Source organism: Scheffersomyces coipomensis (genome assembly GCF_036884675.1).
Source record: "Scheffersomyces coipomensis strain NRRL Y-17651 chromosome Unknown DFJ63scaffold_1, whole genome shotgun sequence".
Classification (NCBI taxonomy): domain Eukaryota; kingdom Fungi; phylum Ascomycota; class Pichiomycetes; order Serinales; family Debaryomycetaceae; genus Scheffersomyces; species Scheffersomyces coipomensis.
Window position 1 is genome coordinate 1,006,792 of NW_027042892.1, and position 23,916 is coordinate 1,030,707.

General features: G+C 27.1%; 4 protein-coding genes across 4 annotated transcripts; all 4 read left to right on the top strand. All coding sequences in view use genetic code 12, as the record gives it.

The window, feature by feature from the left end:
* Positions 1-564: 564 nt before the first annotated feature.
* Positions 565-2,232, top strand: DFJ63DRAFT_310470 (bifunctional choline kinase/ethanolamine kinase; the record flags this gene model as incomplete). The annotated part of the gene is made up of 1 exon (XM_064905602.1): positions 565-2,232. The coding sequence occupies one exon, from the start codon at positions 565-567 to the stop codon at positions 2,230-2,232; it is 1,668 nt and encodes a 555-aa protein (XP_064764649.1).
* Positions 2,233-2,366: 134 nt separating this feature from the next.
* PEX7 (Pex7p) lies at positions 2,367-4,071 on the top strand. The gene has a single exon (XM_064903935.1). It carries the CDS (start codon positions 2,542-2,544, stop codon positions 3,673-3,675), a length of 1,134 nt encoding a protein of 377 aa, XP_064764650.1. The 5' UTR covers positions 2,367-2,541; the 3' UTR covers positions 3,676-4,071.
* Positions 4,072-4,466: 395 nt separating this feature from the next.
* Positions 4,467-6,956, top strand: DFJ63DRAFT_310472 (uncharacterized protein; the record flags this gene model as incomplete). The annotated part of the gene is made up of 1 exon (XM_064905603.1): positions 4,467-6,956. One exon carries the CDS (start codon positions 4,467-4,469, stop codon positions 6,954-6,956), a length of 2,490 nt encoding a protein of 829 aa, XP_064764651.1.
* Positions 6,957-10,170: 3,214 nt separating this feature from the next.
* On the top strand, positions 10,171-11,544 carry DFJ63DRAFT_310473 (major facilitator superfamily domain-containing protein; the record flags this gene model as incomplete). Its single annotated transcript, XM_064905604.1, has 1 exon — positions 10,171-11,544. One exon carries the CDS (start codon positions 10,171-10,173, stop codon positions 11,542-11,544), a length of 1,374 nt encoding a protein of 457 aa, XP_064764652.1.
* Positions 11,545-23,916: the final 12,372 nt, after the last annotated feature.

Sequence of the window (23,916 nt, forward strand, 5' to 3'; positions counted from 1 at the left end):
ATTTTCTTCAAACTTTTATCATATTATGCTTCATTGAAACTATAGAAACTTTACTTGATCTCGAATAACTCCATGTCTTACTAAAATTCGTACAATGTTAACTTAGCTAAATCTCGAAGGATAATACAAATTGTGAGATGAGAGATACGTCAATTAACTAAACAGATTATCCTCTACAACATATACACAATATACCCATACAATCTACACTATAGGATACTAGAAATGATAATAGAATATCCTATCATAAGTCCCGTAAATACAAATTTACGATAGACGATGAAGACGGATTTATACCCTATTTACGGTTTAATGTCACGAGACATTTAATTCGACAAAATTTTTCTGAGTGAGGGACATTATTTAAGGAAGGGAAAGATAAAGAAAGATGAAGAATGAAATCCCACCCCAAAAATTTAAGGTTACATTCTGTCAACCAAAACAGATCAACACTGATTATCTCAGATACCACCCACCTGACCTTGTTCATACAGTTATAGTTAGTTATCACTATACTTACTTCATCTACATCACCACAAAATTAATCAGATCATTCAAAAACACATGAGTTCTACTGATCTTACTGCCATTCCTCCTCAACGTTCAAGATCAGGGTCAAGATCAAGATCAAGTTCTAAAAATAGAACCCAACCCAATTCAAGATCTTCAAGTGGAACTAGAAGACCTTCATTAAGTGGAAGAAGATCGTTATCAAGTTCTTCATTAACCAAATTAACCGTTACTCAAACCAATATTGATACTGATAGATCAATTCCAACCGTTGATATCACTTTAGATAATAGTTTACCATTAGATTTCTTTAAACAAGATTTATTAGCTTTGATTAAAGCTTTAAGAATTAGTAAATGGCATAAACGTCAATTAACTGTTTCTAATTTGATTGTTAATAGAATCAGTGGAGCTTTAACTAATTCAATTTATAAATTAGAATATTTTGATCATCAACAAAATTTAAGATTACCTTCATTATTATTAAGAGTTTATGGTAAGAATGTGGATGAATTAATCGATAGAGAACTGGAATTGAAAACTTTAATCAAATTATCTCTGAAAAGAATTGGTCCAAGATTATTAGGGATTTTCACTAATGGTAGATTTGAACAATTTTTAGAAGGTTTTATAACTTTAGGTAAAAAAGATATTAGAGATCAAATTATATCTCAAATGTTAGGTAGAAGAATGAAAGATTTACATTATAAAATTGAATTATCCCATGAAGATTTAAATTCGTTACCTATGTCATGGAGATTAATTATAAAATGGTTAGATTTATATGAACAAGAATATTTACCAATCCATTTAAAGAGTGAATATGATCCAACCGATGTATTCTTTGTTGAATTCCAAAAATTCAAACAATTAGTTTTCCAATATAAAGATTGGTTATTCAGTAAATATGATCAATCATCATTTTCGTCAAATTATAAATTTTGTCATAATGATACTCAATATGGGAATTTATTATTACATGAATCATTCGATCGTCAAGATATCATCAATGATGATCAACATAATGACGAAGATACCGCTATCACCGTCACTTCCAATAAGAAAGATTCCAATTTAGTGGTGATTGATTTTGAATATTCAGGTTCAAATTTCCCTGCTTTAGATATTGTTAATCATTTCTCAGAATGGATGAGTGATTATCATGATGAAAAACAATCATATTATATTCATAATGAAAATTATCCATCTCAAGTTGAACAATTAAACTTGATTAAGAGTTATATTGAATATGATTTCCAATTCCCATCTACTAATTTAATCACAAACACTCAAATCTCATTAGATCAACAAAATATTAGTGCTAGTGATTTAATTGAATTTGAAATTAAAAAATTATATAATGAATGTATTTATTGGAGAGCCACTGTTCAAATATATTGGTGTCTTTGGGGATTAATTCAAAATGGACCAGTGAAGATCCCATCATTAACTTCAAATTCCACTGTGGAAAAGGGGGTCGATGGAACTTATACCATCACCACTAATGGAATTGAAAACTTATCGATTAATGATAATGATGTGGCGGTTGAAGAAGCCATTAGTTCAAGTGATGATGATTTTGATTATTTGAAGTACTCCCAACAAAAGATTGCTTTAGTGATGGGTGATTTAATTCAATTTGGATTCTTATCAAAAGATGATATTGATGAAAAATATCATTCTATTATTAAAGTATTAGATACAAAATTATATGATATCTAATCTCCCTTAAACCCTAAAACCCTATAACTTATACATTCTCGTACTGTTTGCGACTATTTCAATTCTTATACATAGATTATTTACATACATAGAATCTAAATCATATAATAAAAAAACTACTAATAAAATGATAATAAATCGTAGTTTGTTATTCATCCTCCTCTTGGTGCCTTAAATTAAATTGTGGACCTCACACAAAATCTGGAAAAAAATGGAAATCACGATATTCAAAATCGATCAAAGGAAGTTAAGATACAGTTGGACCAGTTATATCAATAGGATACGATACGATAAGATCTAACAAAGGACATGTTATCGTATAGAACCAAAGGATACAATGGTTACGGTGTCCAATACTCACCATTCTTTGATAATAAATTGGCAGTGGCCAGTGCTGCCAATTATGGATTAGTGGGGAATGGTCGATTATTTGTATTAAATATTGAAAATACAGGAATGATTCAAGAACAAATATCATGGGAAACCCAAGATGGTTTGTTTGATGTGGCATGGAGTGAAGTTCATGAGAATCAATTGACTGTTGCTAGTGGTGATGGATCGATTAAATTATTTGATTTAACTGTTGGTCAATTTCCGATCATGAATTGGAAAGAACATTCAAGAGAAGTATTTTCTATCAATTGGAATTTAGTTGATAAATCAAATTTCATATCTACAAGTTGGGATGGAACTATCAAACTATGGTCACCTCAAAGACAACAATCATTATTAACATTAGGAAATAATCAACTTCAACAACAATCTATAGCGACTCAACAAGTTCAACCAGCAGGTTCTTCCGTACCCTTATCTCATCAACAACAACATCAACAATCACAATCTCAATTAAGTACTGTCAATTGTGTATACAACGCTACATTTTCTCCTCATTCTCCATCCACTATCGTCAGTTGTAGTGGGAATTCACATTTGCAGATATGGGATATAAGAATCCCCAATCCTTTACAAATGGATTATATAGCTCATGGAGGATTAGAAGTTTTAAGTTGTGATTGGAATAAATATAAATCAACCATAGTTGCATCAGCCGGTACCGATAAATCAATTCGAATTTGGGATTTAAGATTGATTTCCAAAGTTGATCAACAAAATACCATCCAACCGTCATATCATACCCGAGGTCCAACACCATTAAATGAATTATTAGGTCATGAGTTTGCGGTCCGTAAGATTCAATGGTCACCTCATGATGGTCAAGAATTAATCAGTACTTCATATGATATGAGTGTTAGAGTTTGGAGAGATGAATCTCATGAACGAGCTCGATTCCTTAATCTTCAAAATGGTGGATGTAGAGGAGTATTCAATAATCATAAAGAATTTGTTATTGGATGTGATTATAGTTTATGGGGTGAACCAGGTTGGGTTGCAACTACTGGATGGGATGAAATGGTTTATGTATGGGATACCAAACGTTTATAGTTGCATAGAATAGAATACTTTTCTAATAAAATGATATTAATAATAATAATAATAGAAAGAAACCCCAGTTTGTATCTTATAGGAATATTGAGGATATTCCTTTACATTAGCGATCTTACTATAAACAGCACATCAGTTAACGATGAGGGTCACTAACCTCCTTAATCCTATTCTTCATAGAAGCTTATCATTATTCCCTGAACTCTATTTTACCCAAATCGAGTAAAATTGAAATCAATCATTACATTTCTATGAGCTCCACTTTAATGGTTAAATTTTCACTACCCAAATTGGGTAACGCAAGATTAATCCACAAAATTTTTTATTTAATTATCATTTCCTAATTAGGAAAGTAGCCACAAAAGAATCAATTTTTAACAACAAATATTAAAATCAACTTACCATTTAGAACTTAAAGGTAAACATTGACAGATATGCACTTAATTAATACTCTTAGTAACACATGTACTAGTTTGATTTTCCTATTCTGACCTAAGTTCCTTTGGAAAATTTAGAAAAAGGTTGTGATAATTATATATATACCGGGGAATCGTTTGATAGGGGTTTTCCAAGTGATATTTGTTTCTCTTCTCATAATTATTCAATTTGATACCCTTTCCACCTTACTTCAATTCTTCATACCATTTGCATTCATTCCCTTCTCAGACCAGCTAACGATCTCATCCCACGATCTATTCCTTACTTTCATTTCATTTTGTTTCCCTTTTCCAATCTAGTCATCTCATCATCGCACCATTGTTTTTTGCATTAAGCTTCTTCTATACATCATTATGACTAACACTAACACATCACTTTTAAACTTTGAATATAGTTTTATTATAGATCCTAAAGTGACAAATCCTCATTTGGTGACTTATTATGAATCCAATATTCAATTATGGAAAGAATGCATTAATGATCAAACTGGTTTACCTTATAGAATGATTGATAATTTATTTGAATTAAGACAAATCATAAATCAAATCAATTTAAATCAAGCCAAACATGGTAATTATATCAATTTAATAGAAAATAACAATTTAATCATTGTTTCATTCAATGGATCCATTGAATTCATAAATAAATCCAGAAATAAAATCTTACAAACTTATAATCAAGTTAATTTTAAAACCATTTCCATGACTCCTGGTGAATTCATGAAGATAAATGAAAAGTTTACTTTGGAATTATATAAATTATCGAATCAATATCAAGTTGAAATCGTCATTAATAATGATAATTCATGTTTTTCAAAACCATCTACCACTGTTTCTCATAATTCTGGTTATGCTATTCATATTTTAGGTAATCAAGATAATATCACTATTGCTGAAACTTCAGTAAGAATCTTAATTGATACTTTAATAAATAATAATTATTTAGATTCAATTGATATTGAATTATCTTTAATCCCAATCATTGGTGGTAAACAATTAATTAATTTCAATCAAATTGCCAAACAAACCAATTCCAACATTTATATTCCAGATTTATTACCTAATTTATTCAATTCCAAGATTTTAATTAAGAAATTATGGATTACCAGTAAATCAATTCCAGAAATTCTTTTAACTAAACAAATCTTAAATAAAATCATTGCTGAAAAGAAACAATTATTAATTAAAGAAGTCGATATTAAAAAGGTTAAATTGGATTTAATCACTTTATATAATCAAAGTGATATTCTTAATATCATGTTTGATAAGGGGATTTTCATTCAATTACCAAATCTTGGATCCAAAGAATCAAAAGTTTTAGTCCAAGGTACTTGTCAAGATATTATTAATGATGTGATCTTGGAACTTAATTTGATTTGTTCTAATTATTATACAGTTGAATTAAATGGTAATAATTTTAATAATAATGAATATGCTTTAATTCAATTAATTTCATCTAAGAAATCATGTGTGATTAATTCAACTAAATATGGTTTAGATATTAATGGTCAATCAGGTGAAATCAAACAATTATTACATAAATTATCCACCAATTTATTAAATTTAAACATTGATCAAATTAAATTAAGAATTGAATTGAATAATAGTCAAAAAGATTTCATTAGTGGTAAGAAAAATGGTAAATTAATTAAAATCTTGAATCAATTGAATAATAATCAATTATCAATCATTAAATTCAGACCATTCAATGAATACAATTTCTTTATTGATTTTGAAATTAACAATAATACTGATTTGAATAATAATAAATCTAATAGTAACAACAATATTCCTGTTTTACTTAAAGGATTAGAATTGATTGAATTGGAATTACCCGCGGAATTGAATTTCAATATTCCAGAAGTATTCCATAAATCAATCATTGGAAATGGTGGTTTAATCATTCAATCAATCATGAAGAAATATAATGTATTTATTAAATTCTCCAATTCCAATGTCAACAATTCTTTAAATGATGATATTTATTCCTTCAAGAGATTCGATAATGTTTTGATCAAATGTCCAAGAAAGAATGAAAGAAATATTCAATTAGCCAAATATGAAATCGATCAATTAGTATTACAATGTTGTTTAAATAATATGATTCCAGTTAAGAATAATTCCAATGTTACGATTTATAATACCTTGAAATTCCAATTATTAAAGAGTCATTATTTATTATTGATTAATAATAATAAGATTCAACATATTAATGAATTAGAAATTGAAACTAATTCCTTCATCAATTTCCCAACTTCAATTGAAGAATTCAATAGAAGTAGTAATTTAATCATGGATATTAAAGGAGCTGATACTAAAATCAAACAATGTTTTAATAAATTGAAAATGATGTTACCAATGAATTATGAATTTAAGATTACATTTAATTCAGGTAAATTCGATGATAATTTCTTTGGTAATTATAAACAAGATTTCTATGATAATATCGTCATACCATTTAAAGTGTTATTAGGTATTGAAATCTTAATCAATGAAACTCCATTGAACAACCAAAACCATAATAATAATAACAATACCTACCATCAAATCATTTTAAGTTATTTTGAACAAGATAAAGAAAAATTGAATGCTGCCATTGATTCATTAACGATTTATTTAAGACAAAAGGGATTCTTAATCTTAGATAAGGGCCATTATGATTTCAATCCATTGATGGAAGAAGAAGTCACCATCAAACCATCACCATTACAACCTCTCAATTCCAACCATTATAATAACACTCCACCACCTTTATTACAACCAAAGGGGAGAAAAATAGTTACTAATTTTAATGTGGAAGTATCACCTCATAAAACTAGTCAATATGTACATTATATATCATAGAATATCTTCATTGGAGATACCCATAATTCATACCTTTTGTAATATATGAAACCAATTAATAATCAATTGTAAATTGTAGAATATCATTCGATTGCTCTACAAGATTATTAGGATAAGTAATTATAACAGTGTACATTCAAATAAGTAAATAAATAATGTGTCATTTACAAGATAATAATTGGAAGGAGTTTTCATCTCCTTTCAAATTCAACCACATGAAGGAAGTAGAGTTAGTACAACGATATCTCTAAATAAGTTGTAAATACGTTGAAAACATTTCTAAAGATTCGCCACCAAATTTAAACAGTTATTTACTCTTCTAAAAATCCAAATTATTAGAATTGGGATTCAAAAAAGATTTTTTTGATGAAGAAAGGGGGAAATTCTCATTTATTTATACTTTTTCAAAATATTTGCAGCATCACCATCATTTTCTTCTTGTTTAATTTTCACACATAATCCATTGATGATACGATGTGAAATGTCAACCATCAATAACGTGAGAGGTCATTAAGGAGGAGCAAAAGAATTTCAAGTGTACCAGTAGATTAATTACAACTATAATAGGAACTACAAAGATTCTTATAAATGTAAAAATGTAAATGTATATAACTAACATATAGAAAGACAACAATAGATACAAAATCCAAAAAAATTGTAAGTCTTATATTCGTAATAGCTTCCCTATGGAATCTTAAATGATAGAAGACGATCTAGGTTGTTAATGAATGTCCTAAATATATAGCTAAAGTTAGATTGATGACCTCCTCAATTTGTAAGAAGTTAATAGTCAAAGCTTTCACCAGGCAGATTCTAGACATGAATTGAACTTCTTGTTTTCATTAAATATTCAGCTGAATGCTATAGGATTAGTAAGTAGTCTACTTAAATAGATAGTAAGTACTTCAATCCATAAATATCAACCCGAATATTCAATTTTAGAATCGAACATTATTGAATAATCATTTAAAAAAACAGTGGTAGTAAATAATGAAAAAAAAAGTGGCGATGGCATTTATTTTATAGTTTTTCAAAATATTTGCAACACCTCATACCATAAAATGAAGGAGATTAACAATGACTACAAACAATGAAAGAGTAATAACCATTGAAAATATACAATAAAAGATATACATTAAATAATAAATACGGCTACATCTAATTAGAGTCTAAGGGCTGCTATAAGGAAATAATGATGATTTTTATTGGATCTTCGGTCGTATTCTAATCAGTATATGATATCCTAAATATATCTGAAATGTGAATTGTACAAGGATATTTCACTACTTGAACATCTGAGGGATAATTTATATCAGAGACCATATCGAAAATTACATCAACTGCTTCATATTTACTAGGGAATCTAGTTAGAAAGTTAGATATATCCTAAATAGTATCAATAGTTAATGTGTTATCATATGTGCTTTCTTGGAACTGCATTTCATATGTCGAAGGAACACTTACAAGTGAATGTCAAAACAAAAAAAAAAGTTAAGTCTCATTTAATTTATAGGAAATTAGAATACTACAACAATTTTTAAACATACATTTATAGTCTTTTTTAGAAATATATATATTCAAAATTAACATACATACGTTTAAACCACGAGATTGCTTCTAACTTCTTATTTACGAAAATAATGATTTCCTAAAACAAACTAGATATTTTCCAAAAAACATAACCCTGCTTGGAACTCTGACACGAACAATGAGAAATATCATTAGCATAGCTCTGTCAGTATATAATAATGCTAAATAGAAATTTAAACAATGTTAAAATATATAACAACTGGTGAACCACCAGAAGTTACTTAGGAATGAATTAATCATTTATTCAAATTGAATTTGTAGTTTTATTTATGGAATTTGATACAAATTATTGATCAAGGATATTTCCTAATTGGGACATCTGGAACAGATTTTTATTGATGATTGATATCAACTGATCCACATCATACTTAATATGGTATAGTTAACAGTTATCAGGCTCCATTATGGTTTGAAGTGTCTGATCATCTGCTTACTACCTCACATCTACAGATTGAAAGTGTAAATAAAATTAAAAGATGTTATACATTAAATGGGCTATTTTCCGTTCCATCAAAAGCATTATACAATCTAGTGAGACACAATATAAATACTTCAGTTTATTGAAGAACTACCGAGTTAGTAAAGGGTTTCTTAAATAGACTTAGTTAAGTTTGATTGAACAGTTGTACATGACGGTTATGGGCCATCATCAGATTTGTGGTATCATCGAATTTTCCTAATTGGGATTCATTGTGCCCCCCTTGAAAATAAATAGTTTAAATCTCGTAAAAAATAAAATACACCCCATTCCTGCATATCAAGACTATCCTGATATCAAAGGGTTAAACAGGAACATTTTAAACTATCATGAGAATAATTTGAAATTGAAGATTATACGATGCAGAGTAATAAAGATATTAATTGAATCATGAATAGTTTTAATAGGTTATAAATGAATAAAGGGATATATTACTCCCATCAAAATCTTCTCAAGTTCAACACCAACAACTACAAACATGAACACAATCCTTCACTCCAAACAAACAACAAGGATATATCCACATCATCTATCCTACCAAATCACCCTTATTGCATTATGATGTTTTAAATATGAAGCTTTTAAAGGGGAAGAATCTTAGAAGTATCGTGATGCGTCTCAAGAGAAGATTCATCAAATTGCTGAAGTATATTTCACTGTCGCTAATTATTATGCTATTCATAACCAGCAAGGTTGCGCTGACAAACGAACTATGAAGAATAAGTTCAAGTGAAGCATATTGAAACGGTTTAACTGGTTTATCTATTCGATCTAACTTTCATCTATTGTAGAGCTTACTTCGAATCATTTCTGTCGAATCATTTCTGTCTAGGTGTGAAATGATCTCATGTAATTTTTAAATTATGCAAAAATATTTCTTGGCAACTAACGAGTTGCAAATTAGTTATCAAATAAGAACCGAGAGTGTCAAATATCAATTTTGAGGATTATTACTTGACTACCTACATGCTTATCTATTATTTGGTTGGTATTCTAGATTGTGCTGAACTATAGCCACAGTATAGAATTTTAAAGTATGACTAATTTTACCGATAACTTTTGACGCGTAGATTGAAAAGATAAAAGAAGACTTTTCCTTAAGAAATATAACCTTTTCTTTTACTTTATGAAAACTAGATACTAAAAATGCATTTAATAGACTCCCTAAAACAATCAAACAATGATATAAGAATCCTTTGGTTTTCGGTATTCATCCGTATGACTAGTTATGGCTTGACTAATCAAGTTCTTACGTTATATCTTGAAGAATTAGGGGTATCTCAACAGAATATAGGTGTATTCATGACATTAACTCTTGTGGGTGATACTATCATATCTTATTTCCTCACTTGGTATGCCGATAGAATAGGAAGAAGAGTAGTAATGATAATTGGTACTGTTATGATGTTTGTATCAGGACTTACATTCACATTTTCTTCTCATTTTATATTACTTTTGATAGCTGCTACAATTGGAGTCATTTCACCATCGGGGGATGAAACAGGTCCATTTAAATCAGTTGAAGAAGCTTCCATTGCTCATTTAACTCCGGATAATCATCGTCCTGAAGTGTTCGCATTTTATGGTTTATTTGCCACGGTTGGTGCTGCAGTAGGGTCTTTATCTTGTGGTTTGTTGGTTGATTATTTGAATTTACAATTGAATTATGATATCGAGACGTGTTATCGTGCTGTATTTTTAATTTATTCGATTATTGGTGTTTTAAAGTTTATTAGTATGTTATTCTTGAGTCAAAAGTGTGAAGTTAATCATGCTAGAAGAGATTCATTTAATTTACTTAGTCAGGAAGTAGACGGCAATGACAGTACTGAAGAAGATCAAATAGACGAGGAAGATGAACAAGAAGACGACGAAGACGCGATAGAAGGAGTATCATTTAATTTTACAGGGCTTTCTCCAACCACACGATATTATTTACCAAGACTTTTAATAATCTTCATGCTAGATTCTTTTGGATATGGTTTTATGCCATCAGCGTGGATTATTTATTATTTAAAGAAAACATTTCAAATAACTGCTAGTGGATTAGGAACATTATTCTTCATTACCAATTCAATTGATTCAATAACAACTTTACCTTCGGCTTGGTTAGCCAAGTTATTAGGTCCCGTTAAAGCCATTTTATTTACTCAAGCTCCTTCAGCTGTTATTTTCTTTTTAATTGCTTACGTATCTAAATTCCCTATTGTTGCTATATTATTAGTATTATACTATTCTGTATCGACAATGGATATTGTGCCACGTCAAATATTATTGACATCAATTATGCCTCAAGATGAAATAACGAAAGTTATGGGGATTGTTAATATTGGAAAAACATTTGCTAGATGTATTGGACCAGTATTTACAGGAAGATTAGCTGCGAATCAACTTTTGTATGTTGGGTTTATTATTAATGGGGTTTGTACTTTGGTTGCTGATATAATATTGGGATTAAATTTCTTACATCTAGATCAAGAAATTTTAGAAAAGCAAAGTGTAGTCGTTAATATAGAGTGATAAATATATAGTTTTATTAAATAAGTTTTGATAACCTTTCATTAACAAACTCCATAAAAATCGAGGTTAATTATAGCATTATTATTTGAATTATGAATGGGTATAATAGAATATAAATCAGAGAAATTTGCCATATGATTTAAAGCAACTACATTTGTAATTAAAAGTGTAATCATATATTTTCTAAAACCAAAGAGAGAATTTAGATAAGGAATGTATTGATCAGTTCAAAGATTGCTTGCAAGCAAGTTATCGTATAGTCTAGTTAGTATGTATTTTCTTAAATAGCCATTTCGTAAATAAATCTTTTAAATCAACCTAAATGCCTAAACTCAAGGATCATAACCGAGTTCAATTGATGGACTGGATGATATAAATGAAAAAGAAGTTAGTTGAATGACTCTGAGGGAAATTATTGTCTTATTTATATTCCAAAATCACGAAATTAAAAACACGAAATTAACATAAAACACGAATTATAAAAACACGAATCTAAGGAATGTTCAAGGGGGAAAGGAAAGGAGCTAAGAGTTGAATCAAATTGACAATTAAAGTTAAATATTAAGGGAATCTCGTCATATTTATAATATTTAGAATTATTTACAACTCAATTTCATTATCAAAAAAAGTATTGAGGGATGGAAGAATTGTAATGAATTTATAAAATATCCATTTAAATGAGCTCAACATAACTTAGAGATACTACACCAATCGTAAGAATATTATAAATATAAAAGTAGATGTACATTAAAAATCGTTATATAAATATTTCAAAGAACGCAAAAGTCTATTTTACCTCACTGCTATAGGTAATTAAAAGTAATCCTAAATAGATCATAAATAAGTTAAGTAGATAATATAAATTGTTTGAATACATTATCACTTCAAAATTTAATTGTCTTAATTATACCCTTTTGTGAAAAGACTAAGGAAGATTCTGATGTCTATTTATGGACTTTCCTATGTAAAATTCTTTCCAGTAAAGAAAGCTCAATTAATTAAGAGATTCTACAATTTTAAAAATTTATAACGAGTTAAAGTATATATTGAAAGTGGGATTTCTATAACAGACTTTCTTAAACTACTTCGTAGACTAGAGACTTTTAATTTCATTTCATAAGTTAATATTGAACCTAAATAGAATGGATGTTAATGTAAATTTAGAAACGACATTATCATGAAAATTGCAGAGCTAAACTTATACTTGTACAGAAAAAAAAATGATGAATGTGGGAATTGTCTCCTATTTATAATTTTTTTAAAAATTTGCAACATTGAGAATGTGTTAAAAGAGGGGAGAAGGGATGAATGAGTGAATTAATTTATAGTTAATTAAGATCAAATATTTACAATAGATAATCTTAGAATTAATAAAGTTATAAATATATATATTAAATGTTCTAAAAGTATATGATCCGAACAGGGACCCCATTCTAATAAAAATCCAGGTTGAATCTGACACATTATCAAGCCTAAATATGAATGTTAATAATGGTTTGAATCTAAATAGAAATAAAGGTGAATTACAGTTATAATTATAAATAAATAGTAGTAGATACTCGATAAATCAAGTTATTTATAAAAGTTTAAGAATAAGTATTTATGAGTTTGAAATGTAGGAATTTGTGGTCTTATTTATTATTTGCTTTCTCTTTTGATGGAGATACATATAAATGTTTGCGAAATTTTTAATTGATGATATATATAACATCAATGATGTAAGTTCATAATACGATGATATTGAATTGTAAGAGTTGCAAAGTACGGTTCTACAATCATTTAACAAATGTGAATGTAGTGTTATAATATATGTATATTGAGAAACAGTTATTACTCTAGGAAAATGAATCTATAGGCAGTTGAAAACCAAGAATGGTAGTTACATGGCAAAAGTATCCTAAATAGACAACTTGAATTAGTAAATTTCGTTACTTGATAACTTAATTGCTATCATAGTTTAATTTTGACTACCATAAAATAGTATCGTAGTGTTCAAATAAAAAATGGGGGACAATTTCTCATATTTATATAAAAATATTTTACGTAATTTAAAAGTAATGGAACAGGGAAAGCGAGAATAGGATGAACAATTAGAATTGAGTAATTACTATTCAATAAGCGTTCAATCAAGATTAGAGAAGATTATATTGTTCAATTGAATGAATAAAATGATAATAGAATATATAGGAGTTGCTACAGCGGCAAAGTAATAATAATATTGATAATAATAATATACGTATAATTGACACATATAGTTCAGATATCCGTGCTACACTAGAGTTTATATTAAACTTTCTAAAGCTGTTAGTTAATATAAAGAGTCTTAGATAGATATAAATATTTTCCAACTAACTTCTTCATGTTGAATTCCAATGGCATGTATAATATTCATAAAGAAAGTGATTGATATAAAATGATTCCACAGCACAAAAAAGAGAAAATTTATTCTACATTATTCTAAAATCGTAAAGATATACTTGCCAAAAACTTTTTCTTAACGAAAATTTGAATTACTAACGACTAAGAGTTAATACGACGAATCTCATAGTCCTAGATATATTGTAGATAAGTTAGTAGTGTAACATATTTCGAAAGATACTGTTGGGAGTTGCCTTCGAACTTAAAATGAGAAAAGTGGGATTTTTTTTTAAGGGGAAGGAAATTGATCCCTATTTATATTTTTTTAAATTATTTACAACATCAAAGAGAAAGGAATCGGAAATGTAAATTATGACTAAAGATCATAATTTAGTTACAGAGTAAAAATTAAGAACCAATTTGGGCTCAATCCACTACATTCATCAATATTTATAATATACAACATTATTATATATGATTAGGAGCAAATTTTAAATTTTAAACCGATTCTACATATAATTACAGTAAAATTTATATAACGTATATTATAAAAGTCAGACTGTTGTCTTACCGGTGTTGGATATAATTCATCTAATCTGTTAGTAATTTAATTTCTTAAATATATAGTATAAATCTAATGTTGGTTTATTTCAGAATGATTTGACTAGTCTGGCAACTTTCCGGATGCTGCACTATGGGATTAGTATCAAGATTCCTAAATAGAATATAAATAATTTAAAGTATCCTGATATTCTGTAGGCTATGAACTTCATCATTGGTTAGCCCTAGTAAACACATTGATGATTGGAAAATTTTGATATAAATAAAATGAGAAATTGTCTTCTATTTATATAAATTAAATTAATTCTTAATAGAGTGAGGGTTATGAAAAAAAATATATATATTATCAATAATAAGAGATCTTTCTACCATAGTTAATTGAATTCTTATATAAAAATATTGTACATTGATAGTATCTATGTAATTTTGGTCAAATTGAGTTGTTCTAAAGCAATTAAAGATTATTTGAAAATAGTTAGTAAAGTTATTTCTTATATAAAAGTGTTAGTAATTGCAATTGAAAGGGTGTCAAACCTTTACAGATTTAAAACTCTTGCTGGAGAAGATTAATCAAAAAAAAAAAAATTAAAATTAAAGAACACACCCACAAAGAAAAAGTGAGAAATTGAGCACTATTTATATGATTTTTAAAAATTTGCAACAAAATTGAAATTGGGTTTTGAAGGTGAGCACAAAATCAAATAAAAAGATAAGTAAAAAAAAGCAATAAAAAATATTTGATGATTACTAAAACTGATTGGAAATTTTTTGTATGATACCAGTAACAAGTTACACATCTACAATGATATTGATTTAATCAATGAAGTTTTATAATAGATAATATATATATATATATATATATATATTTGTAAACTAATATCAGTTAGTAGTATACACCTATCCTAAATATATAATATTGGTTAGTGTTAATTCAATGCATTATGTTTCCTCGGAATAGCTTTTGCAGTTTTCAAAAAGCCAGGTGAAATATTGACTGCCTACTTTAAACAAAAATTATAAATATAACAGGGAACTAAAGTGTTATTTATAGCAATGCTTTTGAAATATTGTTGGGGATAAATAAAGACGGAAAACCCCCTCAAAAAATAATAATAATATACAGGAAAAAATTGATTTAATAGGAGTCAAGGGGTAAACTATTATTCACGGTCATATTCAGTTACACAAATTAATGATTTATACTAAGGGGAGTTTATATATATTCATAAAAGTAAAATAACATACGTACAAATAAAAGTCATTATTCAGTACCAAAAAGAAACACAGGTAAACGATTTCATGACTACCAATTCAATAATTCAGGAAGCTATTAGTAGTTAATCACAAGTTATTAAAAATGTCAAACTCAGAATCTAAAAAAGCTCATATATAGAAATTATAAACCAGTCTAAATGGTTAATAAGTAAGTTTCTTAAATAGTTGGTAAGTAAAGTTTATATAATCATAAAATAAAAATACGTACAAATAAAATTGGAGTAATTTTTGAAAATAATCCTCCTGAAGAAGAAAACAAATAGTTAGTAAACTTATATCTTAAATAGTTTGTAAGTAAATATCTTAAATAGTTTGTAAGTAAATATCTACATTCATATAGTTTTATCTAGAAGAAGAAACTGTAATGATTGGTTAAATTTGAAAATGTGAAATATTTAAAATGTGGGAATTTTTGATATTATTTATATCGCATTTGCAACAAAAAAAGTGATGTATCATAAAAATTAAATAATCTGAAACAATTTTTTTTCATTAGCCGCTATATAGATCTACAATTCAATTCAATCAATCAATCAATCAATCAATTTTATAGAATGTAATGTATATGTTTCAAAAGTGTATACTCCTGTAGATCAGTTTATATTGTAGTTATGTTAAATAGATTATAGTTGAGATCGTGTGACACTGTACTGATTTTCAAATGTGGATTTCGCTGTCCACAAAAACAAGATACGACTCTCATCCGTTTATTAGTTGGCTCTTAAATTATTAAAGAGAGTGATCAGTGAAATGATGATATGATAAATTAGTGAATCTACAATAAGAATTAAAAATCAAAATTGACTTTAATGATATACAAGATTTATATATTTCCACTATCAAAGATTTAGTCGAAGTTTGAAAACAATTCATTATAATCATGTTTCTATAGTTGTTCAAAAATGATAATCATGTTTAGCAATCCTAAAATTCAATGTTAGTTAATGAGTTCTCCTGAATACTTTCGTAAAAAGTTTAAAATTATTTGAAATTGAGGCTTTTGACATACAAGCAAAAGCAAAGTAAAATTCAAAATCGAAAATAAAAACAGGATTTTGAATCATATTTATAAAAGGGTTAATTATATTTCTTGAGGGATCAAGGGGCAAGTTCACTAAAAGAAATTTTAATTATCCCTGATTCAAAGTAGTTTTAAATTACAAGATATTATCTCATGGATTTGTACTAAGTTGAATATATATATATTAATAAAAGTAAAATAATATACGTACGAATACAAATTATGACTGAATTAAACTTTATAGCGAGCTCAATGCTTATGCAAGAGTGTTAACCCCAGTAGAACACTATATCACAAATTATTTCTCCTAAATGGTTAATATAATTGTATCTAGAATCAAATTCATACTAAAGTAGATTTATTTGTATTAATAAACATAAAATAGCATACGTACAAGAATTCATTAACGATTCTAATTTGTTAATAAAATTTGTTTCTTAAATATATTGTTAGTAGATTTATTCATACCGTTAATCTAGAAGACAAACTTGTAGTGAATGGTCAGATGTTAAAAGAGAAGATAAAAATTTTGGGAATTATGATATTATTTATATCACTTTTGCAACAGAAAATTGATCCATCACAAAAATTAATCTGAAACAAATTAATTTTTTCGTTTAGCGCTATATACATCTACAAATTCAATTTGATCAAGTTTATAAAATGTAATATATATTAAAAATTGTAAGTCTATAAGGTAGTAGTACATGTTTATCCTAAATAGAATTATTTGTTTGACCTATAAGATTTAAAGGATTTTACTTGCTAATGGAACAAATTCCCAAAAATTTTCCGGATACTAATAAAGAAAAAAAAAACGAAACAAAGGGGAAAATATCTCTTATTTATACCATCACTTAATTTGTGTTGATAAAATAACACTGAGAAGGAAATAGTTTTAAAGAGTAAGTTTGAGCATCGATCTACAATTAGGTTAAACAGATTTTATAAATTTTATAACATTTTAAATCTTTATATAAAAACAACGGTCTAAAACTAAAATGGGTTAGTAAATAATCTGATCATTTTGGAAAGACATAGACATGTTTTAAACAAATATTAACTTACGTTTGTGTTTTTCACTTTGCTTTCCTAAATGTTAGTAGTTGATTGTTATAACAAGATGACAAAAGACGCAATAATCGGAAGTGCAATATTGGCTATTGGTATTGAATAACAACTATTAAAATTGTGAAATGGAGGACTTCAATCTCATATTTATAAACAAATAAATGGTTATTTATTCAGTCAATTTTTGAATGAATAATCACTCAATTTCATCGTACCCCCTTCCCCTCATTCCCATAATAGGAATAAAACTACATTAATTTATATTTATATACAAAATTATATATATATTAATTTAAATAAATATCATACATACTATTTGCTGTCCAGGACCCAGTTAACGACCCAGTATATGACCCAGCATATGACCCTGTCCCAGATCCCAAATAATGCAGTCTAACATAAAAATTAAATCTGAAATAAGAGATCAAGCGACAAACTAGAAATAAAACCTATAAGTTGTTAATAAATTTGATTCCTAAATAAATTGTTAATTATCAAAAGGCTAACATCAAATTATACTTTAAAAATAAATACTCAAATTTTTGTAGTTATGAGCAACAAAAAAAACTGTAAATAAAATTTAAAGAACAATGTGGGAATTTAACCATTTTTATATGATTTTTAAAAATTTGCAACAAAAATGCGATACATAAAATAGAAAAAGGGATAGCGGAAATTAAAATTTTTAATCTACAATCACTAAACGTAAATATACAAGTTTATATTATAAATCTAGTAACATATCTTAACCTGAGAAATCAATAAGAAACATCCGTACTAAATAGAGTTTTGTAGTGAATAGCTTAAATGATAGTTAAATTTCTACCAAGTCTTTTTTTATCATTCTAACTTAAGGTTAGTAAATGATTGTTGTATCCTAAATAGAAATGTCTTAGAAGATTTAATAATCATTAGGAAAGTCAAAAATATCTTGTTGGAGAAAGAGGAAGAAATAATTCAACAATTTATAAAAAAAGTACCGATTTAGTTTATATTTATATTAATTTAAAAAGGGGAGTCTCTACCAAAAAACGAAACAAGAAGGAATAACTTATCAAGGCCAATCTACAGAATTAATCAATTTATAAAACTATATTGTATATTCAAATATTTCGATGAAACAACGGCCCTTGTGTCTGCACAAACTCAGCGATCTAGAACTATAATAGTTAGTAATAAAGTAAATATCCTAAATAGACTATTGCTTCCCTATCAATCCTACGATAAGGAAGTAAATATTATTGAAGAGTTACTCTAGTACCTTTATTTCAATTCTTTATATAGGAAAGCAATTATATGGAACAACTTTTACAGTCAGTGACCTATAAGTTAGTATCGAAATCTTATTTGATTTAACTTAAAAAGAAAGTGATATATACATTTTAAAATTTTAAAAAAGAGATTTGTTGAACGGACAAGAAAATATACGGAAAAGTAAAATAAGATAGATATCATTCTGCGATGAATCTTAGAAATGTGGTTAGAATTAACAGGTCTAAATAGTTGGTTAGTATTGAGTTAAAATCTGATTAAAACTTTCTTCCGAGAAGTCTCCATTCACTATCAATTTTTAATAAATAAATTGAAAAGAATGTGAATCATAAAATAAATTTTTTTCTTGAGAGATTTTGACTCTTATTTATAATTTTTCTACAAATTTGCAACACGGACAAAAAATTTTAATATGTGAAAGGATAAAACCATCTTTAGGGAATGAATAGAAATGATTAAATGTTATGACTTCGATTGGTCCTATTTCAAAAAAAAGTTATTTAGTAATATATCTCTCTAAATATAAATCAGTTGTTAATAAACCGTTTAATGAGGAATCGATTTATTCCATAGTTTTCCTCTAATCTATGATGCTGGTTTTTTAAATATTATATAACTAATTAAGCAAATCTAATTCGATAGAATTCTTAAAGCATCTAACCTAAATGTTAATAAAAAATCCTAAATTGATGATGTGAATATTTGAAAGTGAGATAGCAACATACGATTATGCTTGTATAAAGAAAACAGATCTCTGAATAAAAAGTTGAAAAGGAAAAAAATGAGATTTAAATTTATATTTATATTAATTTAATGTGTGAATGTGTGTGTATAATCTTTTTTTATAGGAGATTGGTTAACTTTAGAGAATTTCATTTACAAATTATTGGTATAAGATAATATAAATCAGGATAACTTCAATCATTAAGGCAACTACGTAAGTCACAAATATTCTAAATTCAATTTAAAGTTAGTATATAGATATTTCTCAATTGTTCCGAGAAATGATATCTTGCAATCCAAGTATAGGTTCCTTAAGTGATGGATCTATTATTATTGTAATTAAGTTAGTAAATTATGACAGGTTCATAAATAGATAATTGTTGTGTGTTTTTTTGTTAATTTTTGACTAGTGTAACAGAAGAATTAAGACCTCATTAAATAACCCTTAAATAGAAAATGAAGTTTCTTTAAAGAGAGAATAATGATACATCATAAATTGTTGGAATGTGTAGGTGGATTTTCTTTCATATTTATATGGTTGTTCTGATACAAGAGGTTTTAAAACTTTTGAGAAAAATGAGAATTTACGAGGGGTCAATGATCTCATTGTGCGTGTGCGTGGGTATGTCCATGGTTAAAAAAATAAGAGAGGTGTAATGCGATCATTCCATCGCATGACGACGTTTCAAGACAATTGAAGGGATCATTATGCTACTTTTATACTACAATGAATGTTAATAAAAGATATAAATATATTATTTCAAAGTAAATCACAGACATGTAAAAAGGATTAGATAAGATAATTATTTCTATTTAGTAGCTATAATAATAAATCAGTTAATCAATCCTAAATAGATTAAAAAGGTTAATACATTATAACTAACATCAATAATTCAAAGTTCATTACAGAGAACTAGTTCTGGTTATTAGAAAAACTAAATGTAGAAAAACAGAAAGTAGGGAAAAACTTGGTTTATTTATAAGACTTCTTTTAATGGAACCCATTGGATAAAATAAGAACTTTATTCCAATATTTGTCGAACTTTTCTTACAATATAAGCTGCTGATATAAAAGATAATATATATTGGTATGTAAACTTAGATATGAAAACATGCGAATCAAACATGCTTTCCAACAAGGAAAGGAGAGATCTCAGAAATCCTATCAGGCAAATGCGGCGCATTATTTGTTGTTAAAAGCCTAAACCTAAATGGTTAGAAATGAAATCCTAAATAGTTTGTTAATAGATCAGATAACATTTAAAGCATTTCATTAGAGATGCTTAACACATCTTTTTGAATAAACGTTTCAAACATAAACCAAAATGCAATGGAAAGGAAAAATAAGGAAAATGTTTTAAAAAGAGAGATTTTGTCTCTTATTTATAGTTTTTTTTACCGATTTGCAACACCAAGAAAAATTTTAGTTTGAGAATGGTCACGCTAGATACAAATAGTTAATTAAGATCAATCAATCAAAAGAATGAATAGAATACGATCTAAATGGAACTGCTTAACATTCTACAATTTGCTTTATAAAGCATATATGAATAAATAAATAAATAATTAGTATACATTAAACTCTAATACCTTTCAACCTCTCTTCGCAATATATAATTAGCATGTACATAATTTTCACTTTCCATACAGTTAGTAAACATGATTAACTATAATCAATATACAGTTAACAAATCATACTAAATAAATTTAAAAAATTCATACAAAGTTACTTAATAAAGTAATAGTTTAAAGGAAAGTTGTAAATTAAATGATTTTAAACGCTTATTTATAATTTTTTTTAAGGAAAATATCATCGCTTATGTGGTCAAAATGAGAGTGAAAATGTAAAACAGGGATGAACGTAAAAGAAATGATTAACATGGACAATTACACGATGGTTTGAATGAGATTAAAATGTAAATTGACCTTGATAAGAGTTGCTTACATGGTGATAGATAATAATATAGTATAATATATTGGTATAATAATTTTTTAAAAATTCATTATCCTTTTCAGAAACAATATTGGATTTACACGTTGTTGACATAAGTTTGGAAATAAGCTGATGAACTATATATCGTTAATAAAGTAATTTCCTAAATAAATAATTGATATAAACAATACACAAATCGTTGAAACATCAAATCATGAAAGGAAACCAGTCTTTTCTAAAGAAAAGAAAATGGAAATGGAAAATAATTAAATTGAGAGATTTTGAATTTTATTTATAGTTTTTTAAAATATTTGCAACAGCGGGTAAACCATAAAATATAACAATAATGGAGATTGTTATTATTTGATCAATTGTAGAATTAAGGTCAATTTATTAGAGTTGCTACATACTATCAAATCACTACAATGAATAATAATAATTAAAAGATATACATAAATTATTCTTAACGAAGTTAATGATTCTGCTAATTCAATAACAATAGAAGTTATAAAGTTGTTAGTAATTTAATAAACCTAAAGCTAAATAGATCATGAACGTTAAAAATGAAATGTATTCCAAAAGTACAATGAAGTACTTATTACATTAACAACAACACATTACCATGTCATCTAATCTTGAAGAAAGAAGAATAGAAATTAGTTTAAACAAGAGATTTTTACATATACGATTAAACAGAGGACTTACAAATTGATATTAATAATTTAAAATTAAAACATTTATTATAAACATTTCTGAGAACTCAACAACAACGAACTATATATATTTGACAAGGAAAGTTACCAGATATATCAATTCTCTAAATATAAATGAAAGGTTAGTAAGATATTTAATGTCAGAACTATTTGATCTTTCCGACTATACGACCTAATAAGAAGCTCAAATCAAATTCATAAACTTCATTCCTAAATACTTGTTAATAAAACAGTTATCCTAAATAGACGTTAAGAGATTAAAAAAATCATTCCATTTATTTGTAAGAGAAGCATATACTTATGTCTTACTATAAGGTAAAGTATTCAATACCACCCACAGAGTAAGAAATGAAAAAATGAAAAAATTGAAAAAGAAAAAATTGAGATTTAAATTTATATTTATACTTATTTTTTAGTTAGTACTGAGCGTGTTTCATAACACACTTTGATTGATGAGGGTCCTTAAATTATATGAGGTAAAAATAAAGAGAAATGAACTTACAAATGATGAGAATCAATATAGATATAATATAAATTGTACATTCAACACAATAGAAAACAAAAGCCATCTATTTTGCTAGATCATAAGTTAGTATTAAAATAAGTATATATATAAGATTAACATGGTTAGTATTCATATATTTTCACAACTATTCAGAGAAGCAATCGCTTGTAGACATAAAACAGGCTTTATAACAGATGGCATATTCACTTTATTTGTCAATTAGTTAGTAAATCATAAGGGGGTTCCTAAATAGATATGAAACTGTTAGTGCAACTATCAAATGATTAACGAACAAATCAAATATTGGAATTGCTATCGACCCAAAAACTGTCCAGGATCATTAGATTTGGAAGATATTGATAAATCATAAAAGTTAGTGGTTGACTTTTTCCTTTATATATAAATGGATATCCTGCTATCAAGGGTTTGTTTCAAACTGAAAAATATGATCAATCATTTATCTATTTATTTATTTTGTTTGTTTGTGTCAGATGTTTTAAAGTTTTAGATTAAAAAATAAAATCTTACAAAAGACTGTTAAGGGGTTATAAATCACATGATCAAACACACATGACACATCACATGACTTTATCCTCGGTACAAATAACTCCCCATTTTTTTTTTGTCTCAAAAAAAGCCCAACCAAAATCAAATTGTTCCTCAACAAAATCTATACCAGAAAAAAAAAATAAACATAAATTTTAACATCCTTTTTTGAACGCAAAATAAAAATTATTGCTATTTAAAATAAGATATTTTTTTTAATGTCTTCTGATGCTTAACTGTTTTAAGTAGTGCTAAGTGAGAGTTACCTCTAGTATAATTAACTATCTGTAATCACCCCATAGACACATATAATTATAATCTATATACTACCATACTGCAACCCACTAATTAGATTAGATTAACTAAAAAGCTTTTTTGCAAACAAAACTTTTAA